This window comes from Erythranthe guttata, chromosome 13, assembly GCF_056151865.1.
Source record: "Erythranthe guttata isolate IM_541 chromosome 13, IM_541, whole genome shotgun sequence".
NCBI classification, from domain to species: Eukaryota; Viridiplantae; Streptophyta; class Magnoliopsida; order Lamiales; family Phrymaceae; genus Erythranthe; species Erythranthe guttata.
Genome location: NC_142545.1, coordinates 9012956 through 9035602, shown reverse-complemented (window position 1 = coordinate 9035602; position 22647 = coordinate 9012956). Strand labels below are relative to the sequence as shown.

At 36.8% G+C, this 22647-nt stretch overlaps 1 protein-coding gene and 1 long non-coding RNA gene across 2 annotated transcripts; both read left to right on the top strand.

The window, feature by feature from the left end:
- The first annotated feature begins 297 nt into the window (after nucleotides 1-297).
- LOC148765827 (uncharacterized) lies at nucleotides 298-2751 on the top strand. The gene is made up of 2 exons (XR_016029310.1): nucleotides 298-715; nucleotides 2522-2751. It is a non-coding gene; the product is annotated as an uncharacterized LOC148765827 (long non-coding RNA).
- A 509-nt stretch (nucleotides 2752-3260) lies between these two features.
- LOC105966666 (uncharacterized) lies at nucleotides 3261-21893 on the top strand. Its single transcript, XM_012991256.2, has 2 exons — nucleotides 3261-4839; nucleotides 21886-21893. The coding sequence occupies exons 1-2, from the start codon at nucleotides 3261-3263 to the stop codon at nucleotides 21891-21893; spliced, it is 1587 nt and encodes a 528-aa protein (XP_012846710.2).
- Nucleotides 21894-22647: the final 754 nt, after the last annotated feature.

Sequence of the window (22647 nt, the reverse complement as noted above, 5' to 3'; positions counted from 1 at the left end):
GTGCATGTCCATTTGAGAGAATTTCGTGATTTACGTGGTTTATGTGAATAATCGCGTATGTTATTTATTTGATAAATTATTTGAAAATTATGTGGAATATATATATATATACATATATATATACATACACGTGCATACATGCATGCATACATATATATACATATATACTAATACTTGCATTGTATGTTAGAGTATATTTACATATATATGATATATTTATTTATGTATGTGTGTGTTATCCGAAATGTGTGTGTGTGTTATCCGAAATGTGTGTGTGTGTTATGCAAGTGGATTTAATTTAAATAAATAAAATTAGTAGGATTTTTGCATGACTTAACACTTGTCATCTTGTGATCATTTCGTTAATCCACACTCAAGATATGAAAATACACTCTTCTAATTCCTTCTTGCAACACATCACCCATTACTTGTCTTCCTCTCCCCCATTCCACCGAGACCTCACCACCACCTCCATTCTTCGTCTTCTTCCACCTCATCTCTTGTTTTTCAAAGAAAATGAAAAATTACTCTAAAATTCCCCTATTTAACCAAGGACTTGGAGTAGCCTAAAACATCATTCACCAAGAAAAATATACATCTCACTTGAAAATCCACTCCATCTCCTTCACCATCAAAATAGTTTGGCAAGACCTTGGCATCAACCTTTGAAGCATTTCCTTCGATTTTCCTCCATCTTTTCTTTCGGCTTCTTAAGGTAAGAAATTTCGATTTCTTGCTGCAATTAAAGGGCATCAATAGTATGAAATTGATTTTCATAAAATTTTAAAAGATTGGGAATGATTTCGAAAAATTTGGGGCTTTTTGAAGAAAAATGGAAAATGAGTGTTTCTTGTTAATTTCTTGTTCTTGCATGCATCATCTATGTTGATAGTGGTTAGATACAACATTTATTGGCCAAAAGCCTTAAAAATTTCAGATTTCAAAAAGGGGTTTTCAAGAAAATGAGATTTTTAACTTTTTGTGGTTGCATGTGTAGATCTTCGAAAGTTTGGGCCAAATCTGTAATTTTTGTAAAGTCAGTCCGAAAAGTGTTTTCAAAACTGTTTTCCAGCATTTATTGAACAAAAATTTCGGATTTAAGAAAGTTTTGTAAGAAAAAGTGGTTTTTGAACTTTTAGTGGTATTGCATGTGAAGATCTAGAGAGTTTGGGGTAAAATATGTAATTTTCGAAATTTCTGCATAAAGTGACTTTTCAACTTCGATTTCTGCATCTAATAAAATAGAATTTCAAATTTGTTAAGGGTTTTTCATGAAAAAGTTGATTTTGAACTTCTAGTGTGGTTGCATGTGTAAATCTTGAAACTTTAGGGTCGAAACTGCAATTTCCAAAAAAATATCTCATTTCTAAAGTTTGGATCTGTTTTCCAGTGAGTATTAAATGGGGAAAAAGTTTTACTTACAAAGATTTCGAAGTAATTAAGATTATAATAGAGTTTTGGATTTTTAAAAGGAAAAAAATGGAATTTTCTAGTTTTTAATTTCAAGAAAATTCGAAACTTTGTGAAAATTCAAAATAATTTCAGAAACTGAAATTTGGGTCAGTTAGGAGTCCTACTATTTAATTTGGGAATTTTTGGAATTAGTTTGCTATTATTTCGAAATTAGGATAACTTGCATGTCAATTATTATGTTTTGTGCTTTTATTTTCATGTCTTTGATTTAATGACTTTGAGTGATGAGATTTGGATTGTGTACCTTAAATGGCTGCATGGATGTGTTTATTATTGCTGTGAGAATTTATTGGAATGGATTATTACCTAGATGTGGTGATAAGTTCATTTAATGAAAGGTAAAAAAAAGGGGTGCTTACTTTACAAGCATGGTTTCATATTAAATGGTGATGTTTAGTGTGTTGGCTGCATGTGTGTGTGCTGAATATGTGTGTGTGTGTGCTGAATGTGCATGTGGTGTGTGCCGTGTGTGGTTGTGTGTTTATATGTGTGAATTTGGGGATTCTTGCCCAAATTATAATTATGTGGTAAATTGTGATATTTGTGTGACTTTGTGGTACTTGATTGATGTTTGTGATGTTATGTGTGGGTCATAAGCATGATTTCGAAAAGTTGCATTAAAAGGTTTTTAAATTCAAAGATTAATGGAATATCGGGTAATAAACAACTCGGATATAGTGGGCCGGTATCCAACTAGGATGATGTGTGTAGTGGTTTGATCCCCACTTAGTGAAAACGGGCTCGTAACAGGTTTATTACTCAGGTACAGAAATTAATCTTTCACGGATCCGACAAAAACGAAAAGTGTGTTTTTCATGATTTTCGTAAAAAGGGCATTTTAGTCATTTTTCATAAGTACGTGATTTTGTGTGAATGATGTGTTTTCGTGAATTACGTGATTTGACCGATTGTCTTGTGTTGTGGTACGGAACGTGGGTAAGAATGGGTATATAATATTATATGTTATGTATAACGTATTTTCAAAGTTCGATATTACCCGGATTTCTTACTGAGCTTTATAGCTCATATAGATGTCTTTTAATTGCAGGTAGTAGTAGTTCTCAACCGGGATGGGTCGAGTAGCGGATCGAGGTCTTGCCCGGGATTTTGTTGGAAGTTGTACGAGGACCTATGAACGATGCCATATATTTTGGGGTTTTCTTTTGGTGATGTAATATTAAACCGTAACATTTTATTTTCGTACCTTTTGAACTCATTTTCCGGTATGAATCGTACTTAACTCCGATTATAATATAGTAAGTTTCGTGTTTTGCTATTTTCACGCCTCCATTAGTGAATTCCGATTTATTCACCAAAATAACCTTTCTAAACTCTGATTTCTTCTCGAACCGAAAACCGATAGTGATACTGTAGCACTCGAACGAAAAAATTTCCCCTCGAAACTTGTTTCCAAACGAAAACTTTATTCGGCTAGAGTAACCTAAGAAAAGTTTTTTTTTCGAAGGTGCAAAGTTTTCAATACCCAAAAGAAAATATTTTTGATAATTGCATTTTCGCCCCATTCCAAAGTTTTAAAAATTACAAAGAGATCATTTGCTTCCGCTAAGTATATAGAATTTCGACAAACCGGTTCGATTTATCGCCCGACTAATAGGGGGGTGCTACAGACAGTGGTATCAGAGCATGGTTCATAGATACTCGTACGAACTTCACGGGTTTAGAGACTACTCGAGACGCGAAGCTCGGACCATCCGGTAAAGTATGTGCATTATTTTCTTTATGTGTTTTAATTGCTTTACTTACTAATGATAATTAATATAGAAATAATGGCGAGACGTATAACCCGAGGAAACTCGAACACTCCCACCAATGAACCACAAGACCCCAATCAAACCATTAACGATCTTTCGAACCTAATCCGTGAACAAGCCCAAAACCACCAACGTCAAATCGAACAACTCCTCCAACGTAACCAAACCGCGCCCCAAATTAATGCGCATCAAGCTATATACGAACGATTCCTCCGAATGAACCCATCCGAATTCCACGGTGGAACCGACCCCACCATAGCCGAAGAGTGGATCAAATCTCTCGAAGTCATATACGACTACATGCAAATGACCGACCGCGATCGCGTGCACTGTGCCATATTTCTACTCCGAAATGAAGCTCGTCACTGGTGGGAAGGAATCAAAGAAGGAACGAACCTCGAAACTTTGCCATGGACTGAATTCAAAGTTCAATTCTTCGAAAAATATTTCTCGAAAGACGTGCGTGCCCACAAACTCAAAGAATTTCTCGAACTCCGACAAGGCGACTTACCGATGATCGAATACATTCGCCGTTTTGAACGTGGCTGCCTCTACGCCCCATTCATCGCCCGAGACGCCGAAGAAAAGAAGAACCATTTCATTCGTGGCCTCCAACCAGAAATCCGTAGAGACATTCGTATGTCCGACGCCTCAACTTTCCGCCAACTCGTAGACAAAGCACTCATGGCTGCCCAAGACGAACGAGACATTCAAAACAGCCGCCGACCACAAGGAGTTACTCAACGCCCGTGGAAAAAGAACAACTTTGGCAACCGCCCCTTCCGAGGGAAAGGAATGCAGCCCCTCCGCCAACCAACCGGACCACCGCCACCGCCGCCAAGGCCAACCTGCCCAAAGTGTGGAAAGAGTCACTCCGGAGAATGCATACAAGGAACGAGAAGTTGCTTTCGATGCCATCAGCCCGGACACATGGTGAAAGGCTGCCCGAAACCTCCACCGAACGTCCCCGGCCGAGTGTTCGCCATGACTCAAGAACAGATTGAGCAAGACCCGTCTATGATAGCAGGTACCATATTTATCCTCGAAGAACCCATTTATGCTCTTATTGATTCCGGCTCTACTCATTCCTTTATATCGAACGACATAATTGCGCACTTAAATCTCGAACCAAATCGACTGAATTACGAATACCGAATCCTCATTCCCTCTGGCGAAGAAATGTGCTCTAACCTAGTCATAATCAATTGTCCAATCCGAGTTCATACTCAAACCATGAATTTCGACCTAATCCTCCTACCGATCCAAAATTTCAAAGTTATACTAGGCATGGATTGGTTAACCAAATTCAAAGCCCAAATCGATTGTGCCTCCAAAACGGTTATCTTTCCTCTTCCGAACGGCAAAACCCTAAAATTCCGAAGTCAGCCCAAGAGCTCGATTCCAATCATATCCGCGATCAAAGCAGTCAAACTCATTCACAAGGGTCATTCCGGCTACTTAGTGGACATTCTAAAATCCGAGTCCGACCCCAAAGCTCAAATTTCCGACATTCGAGCTGTCCAAGAATTTCCCGACGTATTTCCCGACGATATTCCCGGACTCCCGCCCGATCGAGAAATCGAGTTCGATGACGGTGCGATCGTTCCAAGTGTTGTAATCGTCACGTGCATGACTTAGAGAATCGAATTCTCTAATCATCACTTAGTCAGCTCTGGCCAGAGACTTAGAATGATTACAAACTTTCAGAACACACAGGACATCCAAGACTATTCTAGCGATCGAATCCCCGACTACAATGCACAGACCTCCCACTAGATTTCGGACTGCACGAACACTGGCCCTTGGGATGGTCCTCGGTGGAACTCAGAGACAGGTCACGATACAGCTGGTTCTCTAGTGAAGTCACGGTGATGTCTAGGTCATAAGGACTAATGGTGTACAACTATACCATAGATATCTCTACTCGATTATTGGGAACCACTTAGAGATTTCTAGGGTGAGGGAGTTCAGTGAACTCGTCAACTTACGAGCACCCACTTATGCATGCCGATATCACAATACCGTTTACTGATGACATGCGCAAAAGTTCATTCGCAACGACATTCTTAAAAACACGAACTACAATACTTGGACTTTAATACGCATCAACAAACAACGGCAAAAACACTAGACAAAAAAGATATAGTGGAGTGTAGAAATAAAACTCTACGTTTACATTTACGTGGAGTTTTTTTTTTTTTTTTTTTGATTAATTTATATTTCTGTTTGAATTGGTGGATTTGGTATCTTATAGGCACAAATAAAAAATTAGGTGTCCAGGAAGCAAAAATGATCATAGAGTAAGAAAAGAGTTGCAAATAGGAAAATAATATCAAATTAGAAGAGAGAATCCCTCAACATCTTTAGTAGTGTACGTCCACGAAGTCGAGCATAACTTTCTCATCCGGAGTCCAAATCAACTTGTTCCGGCCGCATTAGAAAGCTATTTCAGCGGGCTACAATTCCTGTCTAATGGCAAAAATCCAAATTCGGACTCGAACACGGTCAAAATTAGATTCCAAAAGCGATCATGAAAATACGTACTACAGTTCGACGACATGAATGCGCATCAAGAAACGTGCAGAAAAACTCTCGCTAGAAAGATACGCACATAAGTAAGAGTACAAAAGCATGCACAAAAGTACACACACAAAAGTGAATTCGCAAAAAGGATCATGAAAACACAAACTACAATCTTAGGACATTAATACAAATCAACAAACATGCACAAGCACACTCGCTCAAATGGACATGCACAAACGTACATGTAAAAAAAGATGTGCAAAAGTGCATTCGCAACAACGTTCTTAAGAACACGAACTACAATACTAGGACTTTAATACGCATCAACAAACAACAACAAAGACACTAAATAAAAAAGATTCAGTGGAGTGTAGAAATAAATCTCTACGTTTACGTTTACGTGGAGTTTTTTTTTTTTGATTAATTTAAATTTCTGTTTGAATTGGTGGATTTGGTATCTTATAGTCACAAATCAAAAATTAGGTGTCCAGGAAGCAAAAATGATCAGAGAGTAAGAAAAGAGTTGCAAATAGGAAAATAAAATCAAATTAGAAGAGAGAATCCCTCAACATCTTTGGTAGTGTACGTCCACGAAGTCGAGCATAACTTTCTCATCCGGAGTCCAAATCAACTTGTTCCGGCCGCATTAGAAAGCTATTTCAGCTGGCTACAATTCCTGTCTAATGGCAAAAATCCAAATTCGGACTCGAACACGGTCAAAATTAGATTCTTAAAGCGATCATGAAAATACATACTACAGTTCGACGACATCAATGCGCATCAAGAAACGTGCAGAAAAACTCTCGCTAGAAAGATACTCACATAAGTAAGAGTACAAAAGCATGCACAAAAGTACACACGCAAAAGTGAATTCGCAAAAAGGATCATGAAAACACAAACTACAATCCTAGGACATTAATACAAATCAACAAACATGCACAAGCACACTCGCTCAAATGGACATGCACAAACGTACATGTAAAAAAACATGCGCAAAAGTTCATTCGCAACGACATTCTTAAAAACACGAACTACAATACTTGGACTTTAATACGCATCAACAAACAACGGCAAAAACACTAGATAAAAAAGATATAGTGGAGTGTAGAAATAAAACTCTACGTTTACATTTACGTGGAGTTTTTTTTTTTTTTTGATTAATTTATATTTCTGTTTGAATTGGTGGATTTGGTATCTTATGGGCAAAAATCTAAAATTAGGTGTCCAGGAAGCAAAAATGATCAGAGAGTAAGAAAAGAGTTGCAATTAGGAAAATCAAATCAAATTAGAAGAGAGAATCCCTCAACATCTTTGGTAGTGTTCATCCACGAAGTCAAGCATAACTTTCTCATCGGGAGTCCAAATCAACTGGTTCCGGCAGCATTAGAAAGCTATTTCAGCTGGCTACAATTCCTGTCTAACGGCAAAAATCCAAATTCGGACTCGAACACGGTCAAAATTGGATTCCAAAAGCGATCATGAAAATACGTACTATAGTTCGACGACATTAATGCGCATCAAGAAACGTGCAGAAAAACTCTCGCTAGAAAGATACGCAAATAAGTAAGAGTACAAAAGCATGCACAAAAGTACACACGCAAAAGTGAATTCGCAAAAAGGATCATGAAAACACAAACTACAATCCTAGGACATTAATACGAATCAACAAACATGCACAAGCACACTCGCTCAAATGGACATGCACAAACGTACATGTAACAAAACATGCGCAAAAGTTCATTCGCAACGACATTCTTAAAAACACGAACTACAATACTTGACTTTAATACGCATCAACAAAGAACGGCAAAAACACTAGATAAAAAAGATATAGTGGAGTGTATAAATAAAACTCTACGTTTACGTTTACGTGGAGTAGTTTTTTTTTTTTTTTTTGATTAATTTATATTTCTGTTTGAATTGGTGGATTTGGTATCTTTTAGGCAAAAATCGAAAATTAGGTGTCCAGGAAGCAAAAATGATCAAAGAGTAAGAAAAGAGTTGCAATTAGGAAAATAAAATCAAATTACAAGAGAGAATCCCTCAACATCTTTGGTAGTGTACGTCCACGAAGTCGAGCATAACTTTCTCATCCGGAGTCCAAATCAACTTGTTCCGGCGGCATTAGAAAGCTATTTCAGCTGGCTACGATTCCTGTCTAACGGCAAAAAATCCAAATTCGGACTCGAACATGGTCAAAATTGGATTGCAAAAACGATCATGAAATTACGTACTACAGTTCGAGGACATGAATGCGCATCAAGAAACGTGCACAAAAACTCTCGCTAGAAAGATACGCACATAAGTAAGAGTACAAAAGCATGCACAAAAGTACTCACGCAAAAGTGCATTTGCAAAAAGGATCATGAAAACACAAACTACAATCCTAGGACATTAATACAAATCAACAAACACGCACAAGCACACTCGCTCAAATGGACATGCACAAACGTACATGTAAAAAAACATGCGCAAAAGTGCATTGGCAACAACGTTCTTAAAAACACGAACTACAATACTAGGACTTTAATACGCATCAACAAACAACGGCAAAAACACTAGATAAAAAAGTTACAGTGGAGTGTAGAAATAAAACTCTACGTTTACGTTTACGTGGAGATGTGTTTTTTTTTTCTTGATTAATTTATATTTCTGTTTGAACTCGTGGATTTGGTATCTTTTAGGCACAAATCGAAAATTAGGTGTCCATGAAGCAAAAATGATCAAAGAGTAAGAAAAGAGTTGCAATTAGGAAACTAAAATCCAATTAGAAGAGAGAATCCCTCAACATCTTTGGTAGTGTACGTCCACGAAGTCGAGCATAACTTTGTCATCCAGAGTCCAAATCAACTTGTTTAGGCCGCATTAGAAAGCTATTTCAGCTGGCTACAATTCCTGTCTAACGGCAAAAATCCAAATTCGGACTCGAACATGGTCAAAATTGGATTCCAAAAGCGATCATGAAAATACGTACTACAGTTCGACGACATGAATGCGCATCAAGGAACGTGCACAAAAACTCTCGCTAGAAAGATACGCACATAAGTAAGAGTACAAAAGCATGCACAAAAGTTCTCACGCAAAAGTGCATTCGCAAAAAGGATCATGAAAACACAAACTACAATCCTAGGACATTAATACAAATCAACAAACATGCACAAGCACACTCGCTCAAATGGACATGCACAAACGTACATGTAAAAAAACATGCGCAAAAGTGCATTCGCAACAACGTTCTTAAAAACACGAAGTACAATACTAGGACATTAATACGCATCAACAAACAACAACAAAAACACTAAATAAAAAAGATTCAGTGGAGTGTAGTAATAAAACACTACGTTTATGTTTACGTGGAGTTTTTTTTTTTGATTAATTTATATTTTTGTTTGAATTGGTGGATTTGGTATCTTATAGGCACAAATCGAAAATTAGGTGTCCATGAAGCGAAAATGATCAAAGAGTAAGAAAAGAGTTGCAATTAGGAAAATAAAATCAAATTACAAGAGAGAATCCCTCAACATCTTTGGTAGTGTACGTCCACGAAGTCGAGCATAACTTTCTCATCGGGAGTCCAAATCAACTGGTTCCGACAGCATTAGAAAGCTATTTCAGCTGACTACAATTCCTGTCTAACGGCAAAAATCCAAATTCGGACTCGAACATGGTCAAAATTGGATTCCAAAAGCGATCATGAAAATACGTACTATAGTTCGACGACATTAATGCGCATCAAGAAAAGTGCACAAAAACTCTCGCTAGAAAGATACGCACATAAGTAAGAGTACAAAAACATACACATAAGTACTCACGCAAAAGTGCATTCGCAAAAAGGATCATGAAAACACAAACTACAATCCTAGGACATTAATACAAATCAACTAACATGCACAAGCACACCCGCTCAAATGGACATGCACAAACATTCATGTAAAAAAACATGCGCAAAAGTGCATTCGCAACAACTTTCTTAAAAACACGAACTGCAATACTAGGACTTTAATACGCATCAACAAACAATAGCAAAAACACTAGATAAAACTTTACGTTTACGTTTACGTGGATTTTTTTTTTTGGATTAATTTATAATTCTGTTCGAATTGGTGGATTTGGTATCTTATAGGTACAAATCGAAAATTAGGTGTCCAGGAAGCAAAAATGATCAAAGAGTAAGAAAAGAGTTGCAATTACGAAAATAAAATCCAATTAGAAGAGAGAATACCTCAACATCTTTGGTAGTGTACGTCCACGAAGTCGAGCATAACTTTCTCATCCGGAGTCCAAATCAACTTGTTCTGGCCGCATTAGAAAGCTATTTCAGCTGGCTACAATTCCTGTCTAACGGCAAAAATCCAAATTCGGACTCGAACATGGTCAAAATTGGATTGCAAAAGCGATCATGAAATTACGTACTACAGTTCGAGGACATGAATGCGCATCTGGAAATGTGCACAAAAACTCTCGCTAGAAAGATACGCACATAAGTATGAGTACAAAAGAATGCACAAAAGTACTCACGCAAAAGTGCATTCGCAAAAAGGATCATGAAAACACAAACTACAATCCTAGGACATTAATACAAATCAACAAACATGCACAAGCACACTCGCTCAAATGGACATGCACAAACGTACATGTAAAAAAATATGCGCAAAAGTGCATTCGCAACAACGTTCTTAAAAACACGAAGTACAATACTAGGAAATTAATACGCATCAACAAACAACAACAAAAACACTAAATAAAAAAGATTCAGTGGAGTGTAGTAATAAAACTCTACGTTTACGTTTACGTTTACGTGGAGTTTTTTTTTTTTGATTAATTTATATTTCTGTTTGAATTGGTGGATTTGGTATCTTAGAGGCACAAATCAAAAATTAGGTGTCCAGGAAGCAAAAATGATCAGATAGTAAGAAAAGAGTTGCAATTAGGAAAATAAAATCAAATTAGAAGAGAGAATCCCTCAACATCTTTGGTAGTGTACGTCCACGAAGTCGAGCATAACTTTCTCATCGGGAGTCCAAATCAACTGGTTCCGGCAGCATTAGAAAGCTATTTCAGCTGGCTAGAATTCATGTCTAACGGCAAAAATCCAAATTCGGACTCAAACATGGTCAAAATTGGATTCCAAAAGCGATCATGAAAATACGTACTATAGTTCGACGACATTAATGCGCATCAAGAAACGTGCACAAAAACTCTCGCTAGAAAGATACGCACATAAGTAAGAGTACAAAAGCATACACAAAAGTACTCACGCAAAAGTGCATTCGCAAAAAGGATCATGAAAACACAAACTACAATCCTAGGACATTAATACAAATCAACTAACATGCACAAGCACACTCGCTCAAATGGACATGCACAAACATTCATGTAAAAAAACATGCGCAAAAGTGCATTCGCAACAACTTTCTTAAAAACACGAACTGCAATACTAGGACTTTAATACGCATCAACAAACAATAGCAAAAACACTAGATAAAACTTTACGTTTACGTTTACGTGGATTTTTTTTTTGGATTAATTTATAATTCTGTTCGAATTGGTGGATTTGGTATCTTATAGGTACAAATCGAAAATTAGGTGTCCAGGAAGCAAAAATGATCAAAGAGTAAGAAAAGAGTTGCAATTACGAAAATAAAATCCAATTAGAAGAGAGAATACCTCAACATCTTTGGTAGTGTACGTCCACGAAGTCGAGCATAACTTTCTCATCCGGAGTCCAAATCAACTTGTTCCGGCCGCATTAGAAAGCTATTTCAGCTGGCTACAATTCCTGTCTAACGGCAAAAATCCAAATTCGGACTCGAACATGGTCAAAATTGAATTCCAAAAGCGATCATGAAAATACGTACTATAGTTCGACGACATTAATGCGCATCAACAAACGTGCACAAAAACTCTCGCTAGAAAGATACGCACATAAGTATGAGTACAAAAGAATGCACAAAAGTACTCACGCAAAAGTGCATTCGCAAAAAGGATCATGAAAACACAAACTACTATCCTAGGACATTAATACAAATCAACAAACATGCACAAGCACACTCGCTCAAATGGACATGCACAAACGTACATGTAAAAAAACATGCGCAAAAGTGCATTCGCAACAACGTTCTTAAAAACACGAAGTACAATACTAGGACATTAATACGCATCAACAAACAACAGCAAAAACACTAAATAAAAAAGATTCAGTGGAGTGTAGTAATAAAACTCTATGTTTACGTTTACGTTTACGTGGAGTTTTTTTTTTTATTAATTTATATTTCTGTTTGAATTGGTGGATTTGGTATCTTAGAGGCACAAATCAAAAATTAGGTGTCCAGGAAGCAAAAATGATCAGATAGTAAGAAAAGAGTTGCAATTAGGAAAATAAAATCAAATTAGAAGAGAGAATCCCTCAACATCTTTGGTAGTGTACGTCCACGAAGTCGAGCATAACTTTCTCATCGGGAGTCCAATCAACTGGTTCCGGCAGCATTAGAAAGCTATTTCAGCTGGCTAGAATTCCTGTCTAACGGCAAAAATCCAAATTCGGACTAGAACATGGTCAAAATTGGATTCCAAAAGCGATCATGAAAATACGTACTATAGTTCGACGACATTAATGCGCATCAAGAAATGTGCAGAAAAACTCTCGCTAGAAAGATATGCACATACGTAAGAGTACAAAAGCATGCACAAAAGTACACACGCAAAAGTGAATTCGCAAAAAGGATCATGAAAACACAAACCACAATCCTAGTACATAATACAAATCAACAAACATGCACAAGCACACTCGCTCAAATGGACATGCACAAACGTACATGTAATAAAAGATGCGCAACAGTGCTTTCGCAACAACGTTCTTAAAAACACGAACTACAATATTAGGACTTTAATACGCATCAACAAACAACAGCAAAACCACTAGATAAAACAGATACAGTGGAGTGTAGAAATAAAACTCTACGTTTACATTTACGTTGATTTTTTTTTTTTTGGAGTAATTTATATTTCAGTTTGAATTGGTGGATTTGGTATCTTATTGAAAAAAGTCGAAAATTAGGTGTCCAGGAAGCAAAAATGATCAAAGAGTAAGAAAAGAGTTGCAATTAGGAAAATAAAATCAAATTAGATTAGAGAATCCCTCAACATCTTTGGTAGTGTATGTCCAAGAAGTCGAGCATAATTTCTCATCCGGAGTCCAAATCAACTGGTTCTGGCGGCATTAGAAAGCTATTTCAGCTGGCTACAATTCCTGTCTAACGGCAAAAATCCAAATTCGGACTCGAACATGGTCGAAATTGGATTGCAAAAGCGATCATAAAAATACGTAATATAGTTCGACGACATGAATGCGCATCAAGAAACGTGCACAAAAACTCTCCCTAGAAAGATACGCACATAATTAAGGGTACAAAAGCATGCACAAAAGTACTCACGCAATGCATTCGCAAAAAGGATCATGAAAACACAAACTACAATCCTAGGACATTAATACAAATCAACAAACATTCACAAGCACACTCGCTCAAATGGACATGCACAAACGTACATGTAAAAAAACATGCGCAAAAGTGCATTCGCAACAACATTCTTAAAAACACGAACTACAATACTAGGACTTTAATACGCATCAACAAACAACGGCAAAAACACTAGATAAAAAAGATACAGTGGAGTGTAGAAATAAAACTCTACGGTTACGTTTACGTGGAGTTGTTTTTATTTTTGATTAATTTATATTTCTGTTTGAATTCGTGGATTTGGTATCCTTTAGGCACAAATCGAAAATTAGGTGTCCAGGAAGCAAAAATGATCAAAGAGTAAGAAAAGAGTTGCAATTAGGAAAATAAAATCAAATTAGAAGAGAGAATCCCTCAACATCTTTGGTAGTGTACGTCCACGAAGTCGAGCATAACTTTCTCATCCGGAGTCCAAATCAAGTTTTTCCGGCGGCATTAGAAAGCTATTTCAGCTGGCTACAATTCCTGTCTCACGGCAAAAATCCAAATTCGGACTCGAACATGGTCAAAATTGGATTCCAAAAGCGATCATGAAAATACGTACTACAGTTCGACGACATTAATGCGCATCAAAAAACGTGCAATAAAACTCTCGCTAGAAAGATACCCACATACGTAAGAGTACAAAAGCATGCACAAAAGTACTCACGCAAAAGTGCATTCGCAAAAAGGATCATGATAACACAAACTACAATCCTAAGACATTAATACAAATCAACAAACATTCACAAGCACACTCGCTCAAATGGACATGCACAAACGTACATGTAAAAAAACATGCGCAAAAGTGCATTCGCAACAACATTCTTAAAAACACGAACTACAATACTAGGACTTTAATACGCATCAACAAACAACAGCAAAAACACTAGATAAAAAAGATACAGTGGAGTGTAGAAATAAAACTCTACGGTTACGTTTACGTGGAGTTGTTTTTATTTTTGATTAATTTATATTTCTGTTTGAATTGGTGGATTTGGTATCTTTTAGGCACAAATCGAAAATTAGGTTTCCAGAAAGCAAAAATGATCAAAGAGTAAGAAAAGAGTTGCAATTAGGAAAATAAAATCAAATTAGAAGAGAGAATCCCTCAACATCTTTGGTAGTGCACGTCCACGAAGTCGAGCATAACTTTCTCATCGGGAGTCCAAATCAACTGGTTCCGGCAGCATTAGAAAGCTACAATTCCTGTCTAACGGCAAAAATCCAAATTCGGACTCGAACATGGTCAAAATTGGATTCCAAAAGCGATCATGAAAATACGTACTATAGTTTGACGACATTAATGTGCATCAAGAAACGCGCAGAAAAACTCTCGCTAGAAAGATATGCACATACGTAAGAGTACAAAAGCATGCACAAAAGTACACACGCAAAAGTGAATTCGCAAAAATGATCATGAAAACACAAACTACAATCCTAGGACATAATACAAATCAACAAACATGCACAAGCACACTCGCTCAAATGGACATGCACAAACGTACATGTAATAAAAGATGCGCAAAAGTGCTTTCGCAACAACGTTCTTAAAAACACGAACTACAATACTAGGACTTTAATACACATCAACAAACAACAGCAAAAACACTAGATAAAAAAGATACAGTGGAGTGTAGAAATAAAACTCTACGTTTACGTTTACGTTGATTTTTTTTTTTGGATTAATTTATATTTCAGTTTGAATTGGTGGATTTGGTATCTTACAGGTACAAATAGAAAATTAGGTGTCCAGGAAGCAAAAATGATTAAAGAGTAAGAAAAGAGTTGCAATTAGGAAAATAAAATCAAATTAGATGAGAGAATTCCTCAACATCTTTGGTAGTGGACGTCCACGAAGTCGAGCATAACTTTCTCATCCGGAGTCCAAATCAACTGGTTCCGGCGGCATTAGAAAGCTATTTCAGCTGGCTACAATTCCTGTCTAACGGCAAAAATCCAAATTCGGACTCGAACATGGTCGAAATTGGATTGCAAAAGCGATCATTAAAATACGTACTATAGTTCGACGACATGAATGCGCATCAAGAAATGTGCACAAAAACTCTCGCTAGAAAGATACGCACATAAGTAAGAGTACAAAAGCATGCACAAAAGTACTCACGCAATGCATTCGCAAAAAGGATCATGAAAACACAAACTACAATCCTAGGACATTAATACAAATCAACATGCACAAGCACACTCGCTCAAAAGGACATGCACAAACGTACATGTAAAAAAACATGTGCAAAAGTGCATTCGCAACAACATTCTTAAAAACACGAACAACAATACTAGGACCTTAATACGCATCAACAAACAACAGCAAAAACACTAGATAAAAAAGATACAGTGGAGTGTAGAAATAAAACTCTACGTTTACGTTTACGTGGAATTTTTTTTTGGATTAATTTATATTTCTGTTTGAATAGGTGGATTTGGTATCTTATAGGTACAAATCGAAAATTAGCTGTGCAGGAAGCAAAAATGATCAAAGAGTAAGAAAAGCGTTGCAATTAAGAAAATAAAATCAAATTAGAGAAGAGAATCCCTCAACATCTTTGGTAGTGTACGTCCACGAAGTCGAGCATAACTTTCTCATCCGGAGTCCAAATCAACTGTTTCCTGCGGCATTAGAAAGCTACTTCAGCTGGCTACAATTCGAGTCTAACGGCAAAAATCTAAATTATTACTCGAACATGGTCAAAATTGGATTCCAAAAGCGATCATGAAAATACGTACTACAGTTCGACGACATGAATGCGCATCAAGAAACGTGCACAAAAACACTCGCTAGAAAGATACGCACATAAGTAAGAGTACAAAAGCATGCACGAAAGTACTCACGCAAAAGTGCATTCGCAAAAAGGATCATGAAAACACAAACTACAATCCTAGGACATTCATACAAATCAACAAACATGCACTAGCACACTCGCGCAAATGGACATGCACAAACGTACATGTAAAAAAACATGCGCAAAAGTGCATTCGCAACAACGTTCTTAAAAACACGAACTGCAATACTAGGACTTTAATACGCATCAACAAACAACATCAAAAACACTAGATAAAAAATATAGAGTGGAGTGTAGAAATAAAACTCTACGATTACGTTTACGTGGAATTTTTTTTGGATTAATTTATATTTCTGTTTGAATTGGTGGATTTGGTATCTTATAGGTACAAATCGAAAATTAGGTGTCCAGCAAGCAAAAATGATCAAAGAGTAAGAAAAGAGTTGCAATTAGGAAAATAAAATCAAATTAGAGAGGAGAATCCCTCAACATCTTTGGTACGTCCACGAAATCGAGCATAACTTTCTTATCCGGAGTCCAAATCAACTGGTTCCGGCGGCATTAGAAAGCAATTTCAGCTGGCTATATTTCAAGTCTAACGGCAAAAATGCAAATTCGGACTCGAACATGGTCAAAATAGGATTCCAAAAGCGATCATGAAATTACATACTACAGTTCGACGACATGAATGCGCATCAAGAAACGTGCACAAAAACTCTCGCTAGAAAGATACACACATAAGTAAGAGTACAAAAGCATGAACAAAAGTACTCACGCAAAAGTGCATTCGCAAAAAGGATCATGAAAACACAAACTACAATCCTAGGACATTAACAACAAACATGCACAAGCACACTCGCTCAAATGGACATGCACAAACGTACATGTAAAAAAACATGCGAAAAAGTGCATTCGCAACAACGTTCTTACAAACAAGAACTACAATACTTACAATACTAGGACTTTAATACGCATCAACAAACAACAGCAAAAACACTAGATAAAAAAGATACAGTGGAATGTAGAAATAAAACTCTACGTTTACGTTTACGTGGATTTTTTTTTTTGGATTAATTTATATTTCTGTTTGAATTAGTGGATTTGGTATCTTATAGGTACACATCGAAAATTAGGTGTCCAGGCAGCAAAAATGATCAAAGAGTAAGAAAAGAGTTGCAATTATGATAATAAAATCAAATTAGAAGAGCGAATCCCTCAACATCTTTGGTAGTGTACGTCCACGAAATCGAGCATAACTTTCTCATCCGGAGTCCAAATCAACTGATTCCGGCGGAATGAGAAAGCTATTTCAGCTGGCTACAATTCCAGTCTAACGGCAAAAATCCAAATTCGGACTCGAACATGGTCAAAATTGGATTCCAAAAGCGATCATGAAAATACGTACTACAGTTCGACGACATGAATGCGCATCAAGAAACGTGCACAAAAACTCTCGCTAGAAAGATACGCACATAAGTAAGAGTACAAAAGCATGCACAAAAGTACTCACGCAAAAGTGCATTCGCAAAAAGGATCATGAAAACATAAACAACAATCCTAGGACATTAATACAAATCAACAAACATGCACAAGCACACTCGCTCAAATGGACATGCACAAACGTACATGTAAAAAAACATGCGCAAAAGTGCATTCGCAACAACGTTCTTAAAAACACGAACGACAATACTAGGACTTTAATACGCATCTACAAACAACAGCAAAAACACTAGATACAAAAGATACAGTGGAGTGTAGAAATAAAACTCTACGTTTACATTTACGTGGATTTTGTTTTTTGATTAATTGATATTTCTGTTTGAATTGGTGGATTTGGTATCTTATAGGCACAAATCGAAAAAATTAAGTGTCCAGTAAGCAAAAATGATCAAAGAGTACGAAAAGAGTTGCAATTAGGAAAATAAAATCAAATTAGAAGAGAGAATCCCTCAACATCTTTGGTACTGTACGGCCACGAAGTCGAGCATAACTTTCTCATCAGGAATCCAAATCAACTGGTTCCGGCGGCATTAGAAAGCTATTTCAGCTGGCTACAATTCCAGTCTTACGGCAAAAATCCGAATTTGGACTCGAACATGGTCAAAATTGGATTCCAAAACCGATCATGAAAATACGTACTACAGTTCGACGACATGAATGCGCATCAAGAAACGTGGACAAAAACTCTCGCTAGAAAGATACGCACATATGTAAGAGTACAAAAGCATGCACAAAAGTACTCACGCAAAAGTGCATCCGCAAAAAGGATCATGAAAACACAAACTACAATCCTAGGACATTAATACAAATCAACAAACATGCACAAGCACACTCGCTCAAATGGACATGCAGAAACGTACATGTAAAAAAACATGCGAAAAAGTGCATTCGCAACAACGTTCTTAAAAACACGAACTACAATACTACGACTTTAATACACATCAACAAACAACAGCAAAAACACGAGATAAAAAAGATAGAGTGGAGTGTAGAAATAAAACTCTACGTTTACGTTTACGTGGATTTTTTTTTGGATTAATTAAGATTTTTGTTTGAATTGGTGGATTTGGTATCTTATAGGCACAAATCGAAAATTAGGTGTCCAGGAAGCAAAAATGATCAAAGAGTACGAAAAGAGTTGCAATTAGGAAAATAAAATCAAATTAGAAGAGAGAATCCCTCAACATCTTTGGTAGTGTACGTCCACGAAGTCGAGCATAACTTTCTCATTTGGAGTCCAAATCAACTGGTTCCAGCGGGATTAGAAAGCTATTTCAGCTGGCTACAATTCCGGTCTAACGGCAAAAATCCAAATTCGGACTCGACCATGGTCAAAATTGGATCCCAAAAGCGATCATGAAAATACGTACTACAATTCGACGACATGAATGCGCATCAAGAAACGTGCACAAAAACTCTCGCTAGAAAAATACGCACATAAGTAAGAGTACAAAAGCATGCACAAAAGTACTCACGCAAAAGTGCATTCGCAAAAAGGATCATGAAAACACCAACAACAATTCTAGGACATTAATACAAATCAACAAAGATGCACTAGCACACTCGGTCAAATGGACATGCAACAAACGTACATGTAAAAAAACATGCGCAAAAGTGCATTCGCAACAATGTTCTTAAAAACACGAACTACAATACTACGACTTTAATACACATCAACAAACAACAGCAAGAACACGAGATAAAAAAGATAGAGTGGAGTGTAGAAATAAAACTCTACGTTTACGTTTACGTGGATTTTTTTTTGGATTAATTTAGATTTTTGTTTGAATTGGTGGATTTGGTATCTTATAGGAACAAATCGAAAAATAGGTGTCCAGGAAGCAAAAATGATCAAAGAGTAAGAAAAGAGTTGCAATTAGGAAAATAAAATCAAATTAGAAGAGAGAATCCCTCAACATCTTTGGTAGTGTACGTCCACGAAGTCGAGCATAGCTTTCTCATCCGGAGTCCAAATCAACTGGTTCCAGCGGCATTAGAAAGCTATTTCAGCTGGCTACAATTCCTGTCAAACGGCAAAAATCCAAATTCGGACTCGAACTTGGTCAAAATTGGATTCCAAAAGCGATCATGGAATTACGTACTACAGTTCGACGACATGAATGCGCATCAAGAAACGTGAACAAAAACTCTCGCTACGCATATAAGTAAGAGTAGAAAAGCATGCACAAAAGTACTCACGCAAAAGTGCATTCACCAAAAGGATCATGAAAACACAAGCTACAATTCTAGGACATTAATACAAATCAATAAACATGCAAAAGCACACTCGCTCAAATGGAGATGCATAAACGTACATGTAAAATAACATGCGCAAAAGTGCATTCGCAACAACGTTCTTAAAAACACGAACTACAATACTAGGACTTTAATACGCATCAACAAACAACAGCAAAAACACTAGATAAAAAAGATACAGTGGAGTGTAGAAATAAAACTCTACGTTTACGTTTACGAAGATGTTTTTTTTTTGATTAATTTATATTACTCTTTGAATTGGTGGATTTGGTATCTTATAGGGACAAATCAAAAATTAAGTGTCCAGGAAGCAAAAATGATCAAAGAGTACGAAAAGAGTTGCAATTAGGAAAATAAAATCAAATTAGAAGAGATAATCCCTCAACATCTTTGGTAGTGTACGTCCACGAAGTCGAGCATAACTTTCTCATCTGGAGTCCAAATCAACTGGTTCCGGCGGGATTAGAAAGCTATTTCAGCTGGCTACAATTCCGGTCTAACGGCAAAAATCCAAATTCGGACTCGACCATGGTCAAAATTGGATCCCAAAAGCGATCATGAAAATACGTACTACAATTCGACGACATGAATGCGCATCAAGAAACGTGCACAAAAACTCTCGCTAGAAAAATACGCACATAAGTAAGAGTACAAAAGCATGCACAAAAGTACTCACGCAAAAGTGCATTCGCAAAAAGGATCATGAAAACACAAACAACAATTCTAGGACATTAATACAAATCAACAAAGATGCACTAGCACACTCGGTCAAATGGACATGCAACAAACATACATGTAAAAAAACATGCGCAAAAGTGCATTCGCAACAATGTTCTTAAAAACACGAACTACAATACTACGACTTTAATACACATCAACAAACAACAGCAAGAACACGAGATAAAAAAGATAGAGTGGAGTGTAGAAATAAAACTCTACGTTTACGTTTACGTGGATTTTTTTTTGGATTAATTTAGATTTTTGTTTGAATTGGTGGATTTGGTATCTTATAGGAACAAATCGAAAAATAGGTGTCCAGGAAGCAAAAATGATCAAAGAGTAAGAAAAGAGTTGCAATTAGGAAAATAAAATCAAATTAGAAGAGAGAATCCCTCAACATCTTTGGTAGTGTACGTCCACGAAGTCGAGCATAGCTTTCTCATCCGGAGTCCAAATCAACTGGTTCCGGCGGCATTAGAAAGCTATTTCAGCTGGCTACAATTCCTGTCAAACGGCAAAAATCCAAATTCGGACTCGAACTTGGTCAAACTTGGATTCCAAAAGCGATCATGGAATTACGTACTACAGTTCGACGACATGAATGCGCATCAAGAAACATGAACAAAAACTCTCGCTACGCATATAAGTAAGAGTAGAAAAGCATGCACAAAAGTACTCACGCAAAAGTGCATTCACCAAAAGGATCATGAAAACACAAGCTACAATTCTAGGACATTAATACAAATCAATAAACATTCAAAAGCACACTCGCTCAAATGGAGATGCATAAACGTACATGTAAAATAACATGCGCAAAAGTGCATTCGCAACAACGTTCTTAAAAACACGAACTACAATACTAGGACTTTAATACGCATCAACAAACAACAGCAAAAACACTAGATAAAAAAGATACAGTGGAGTGTAGAAATAAAACTCTAAATTTACGTTTACGAAGATGTTTTTTTTTTAGATTAATTTATATTACTCTTGGAATTGGTGGATTTGGTATCTTATAGGCACAAATCGAAAGTTAAGTGTCCAGGAAGCAAAAATGATCAAAGAGTACGAAAAGAGTTGCAATTAGGAAAATAAAATCAAATTAGAAGAGAGAATCCCTTAACATCTTTGGTAGTGTACATCCACGAAGTCGAGCATAACTTTCTCATCTGGAGTCCAAATCAACTGGTTCCGACGGGATTAGAAAGCTATTTCAGCTGGCTACAATTCCAGTCTAACGGCAAAAATCCAAATTCGGACGCATTGGGAATTCGAGCTACTAAATATCCATGTTCGTACACATTTCAATGGCTGCAAGATGGTGTGTTCTGCAATGTGGTACAGAGATGTGAAGTTTGCTACCGAACAGAGAGACCGATTATGAGATCGATTTTGTTTATACTCCTTGTGATATTTGTCCGGATTCGAGGACGAATCCTTTTAAAGAGGCGGAGTATGATACGATCCACACAAGCTCAAAGATGAAGAATTGGAAGAAGAGAAACCGAGTGAGATTAATGGAGCTGTTTCTGTTGGAGTTGAAGAGTAAAGGCTTGAATCAGGCCTTAGAAGAGTCTTTGTTGAGGAATTGGAAGAAAAGGAAGAGGCAAATTCGTTGGACAAGTCGAATTCCATGCATCCGAGATTCTCGCCTATTCTGGCAGAGTTTACCATTGGAGTTATAACTCTCGCATCCGAAGTCCATTTAAGCTGATTCAAAATGATTCGGAAAGCTAACTAAAAGATCTACAACTTTTATGTTTTGAGCGAAGAGATAAACGAAGTGGAACAGTGTCGAAATTGAGCTTTAATTGCATGCACGTGCACAGCCCAATGTCGCGAGTTAAGAAGGGTGATCGAGAAGTCGACTTGAAGATCAAGTTATTTAATTTATTTATTCACGTTTTTAATTTAGGTTTTATTATATTTTTATTATTTAGAGTCCTTTATGGTTAGGATTTGCTTATTTATTTATTTCCTTATTATAGTTTAGGTAGGAGTCATTTTCCTTCTGAAAATCGAGTCTTTTTAGACCTTATAAATAGGTTGCCAATTTGGCATATTTTATGAGACGAATTTTGAATAAAATTACGAGATTATTCTCTT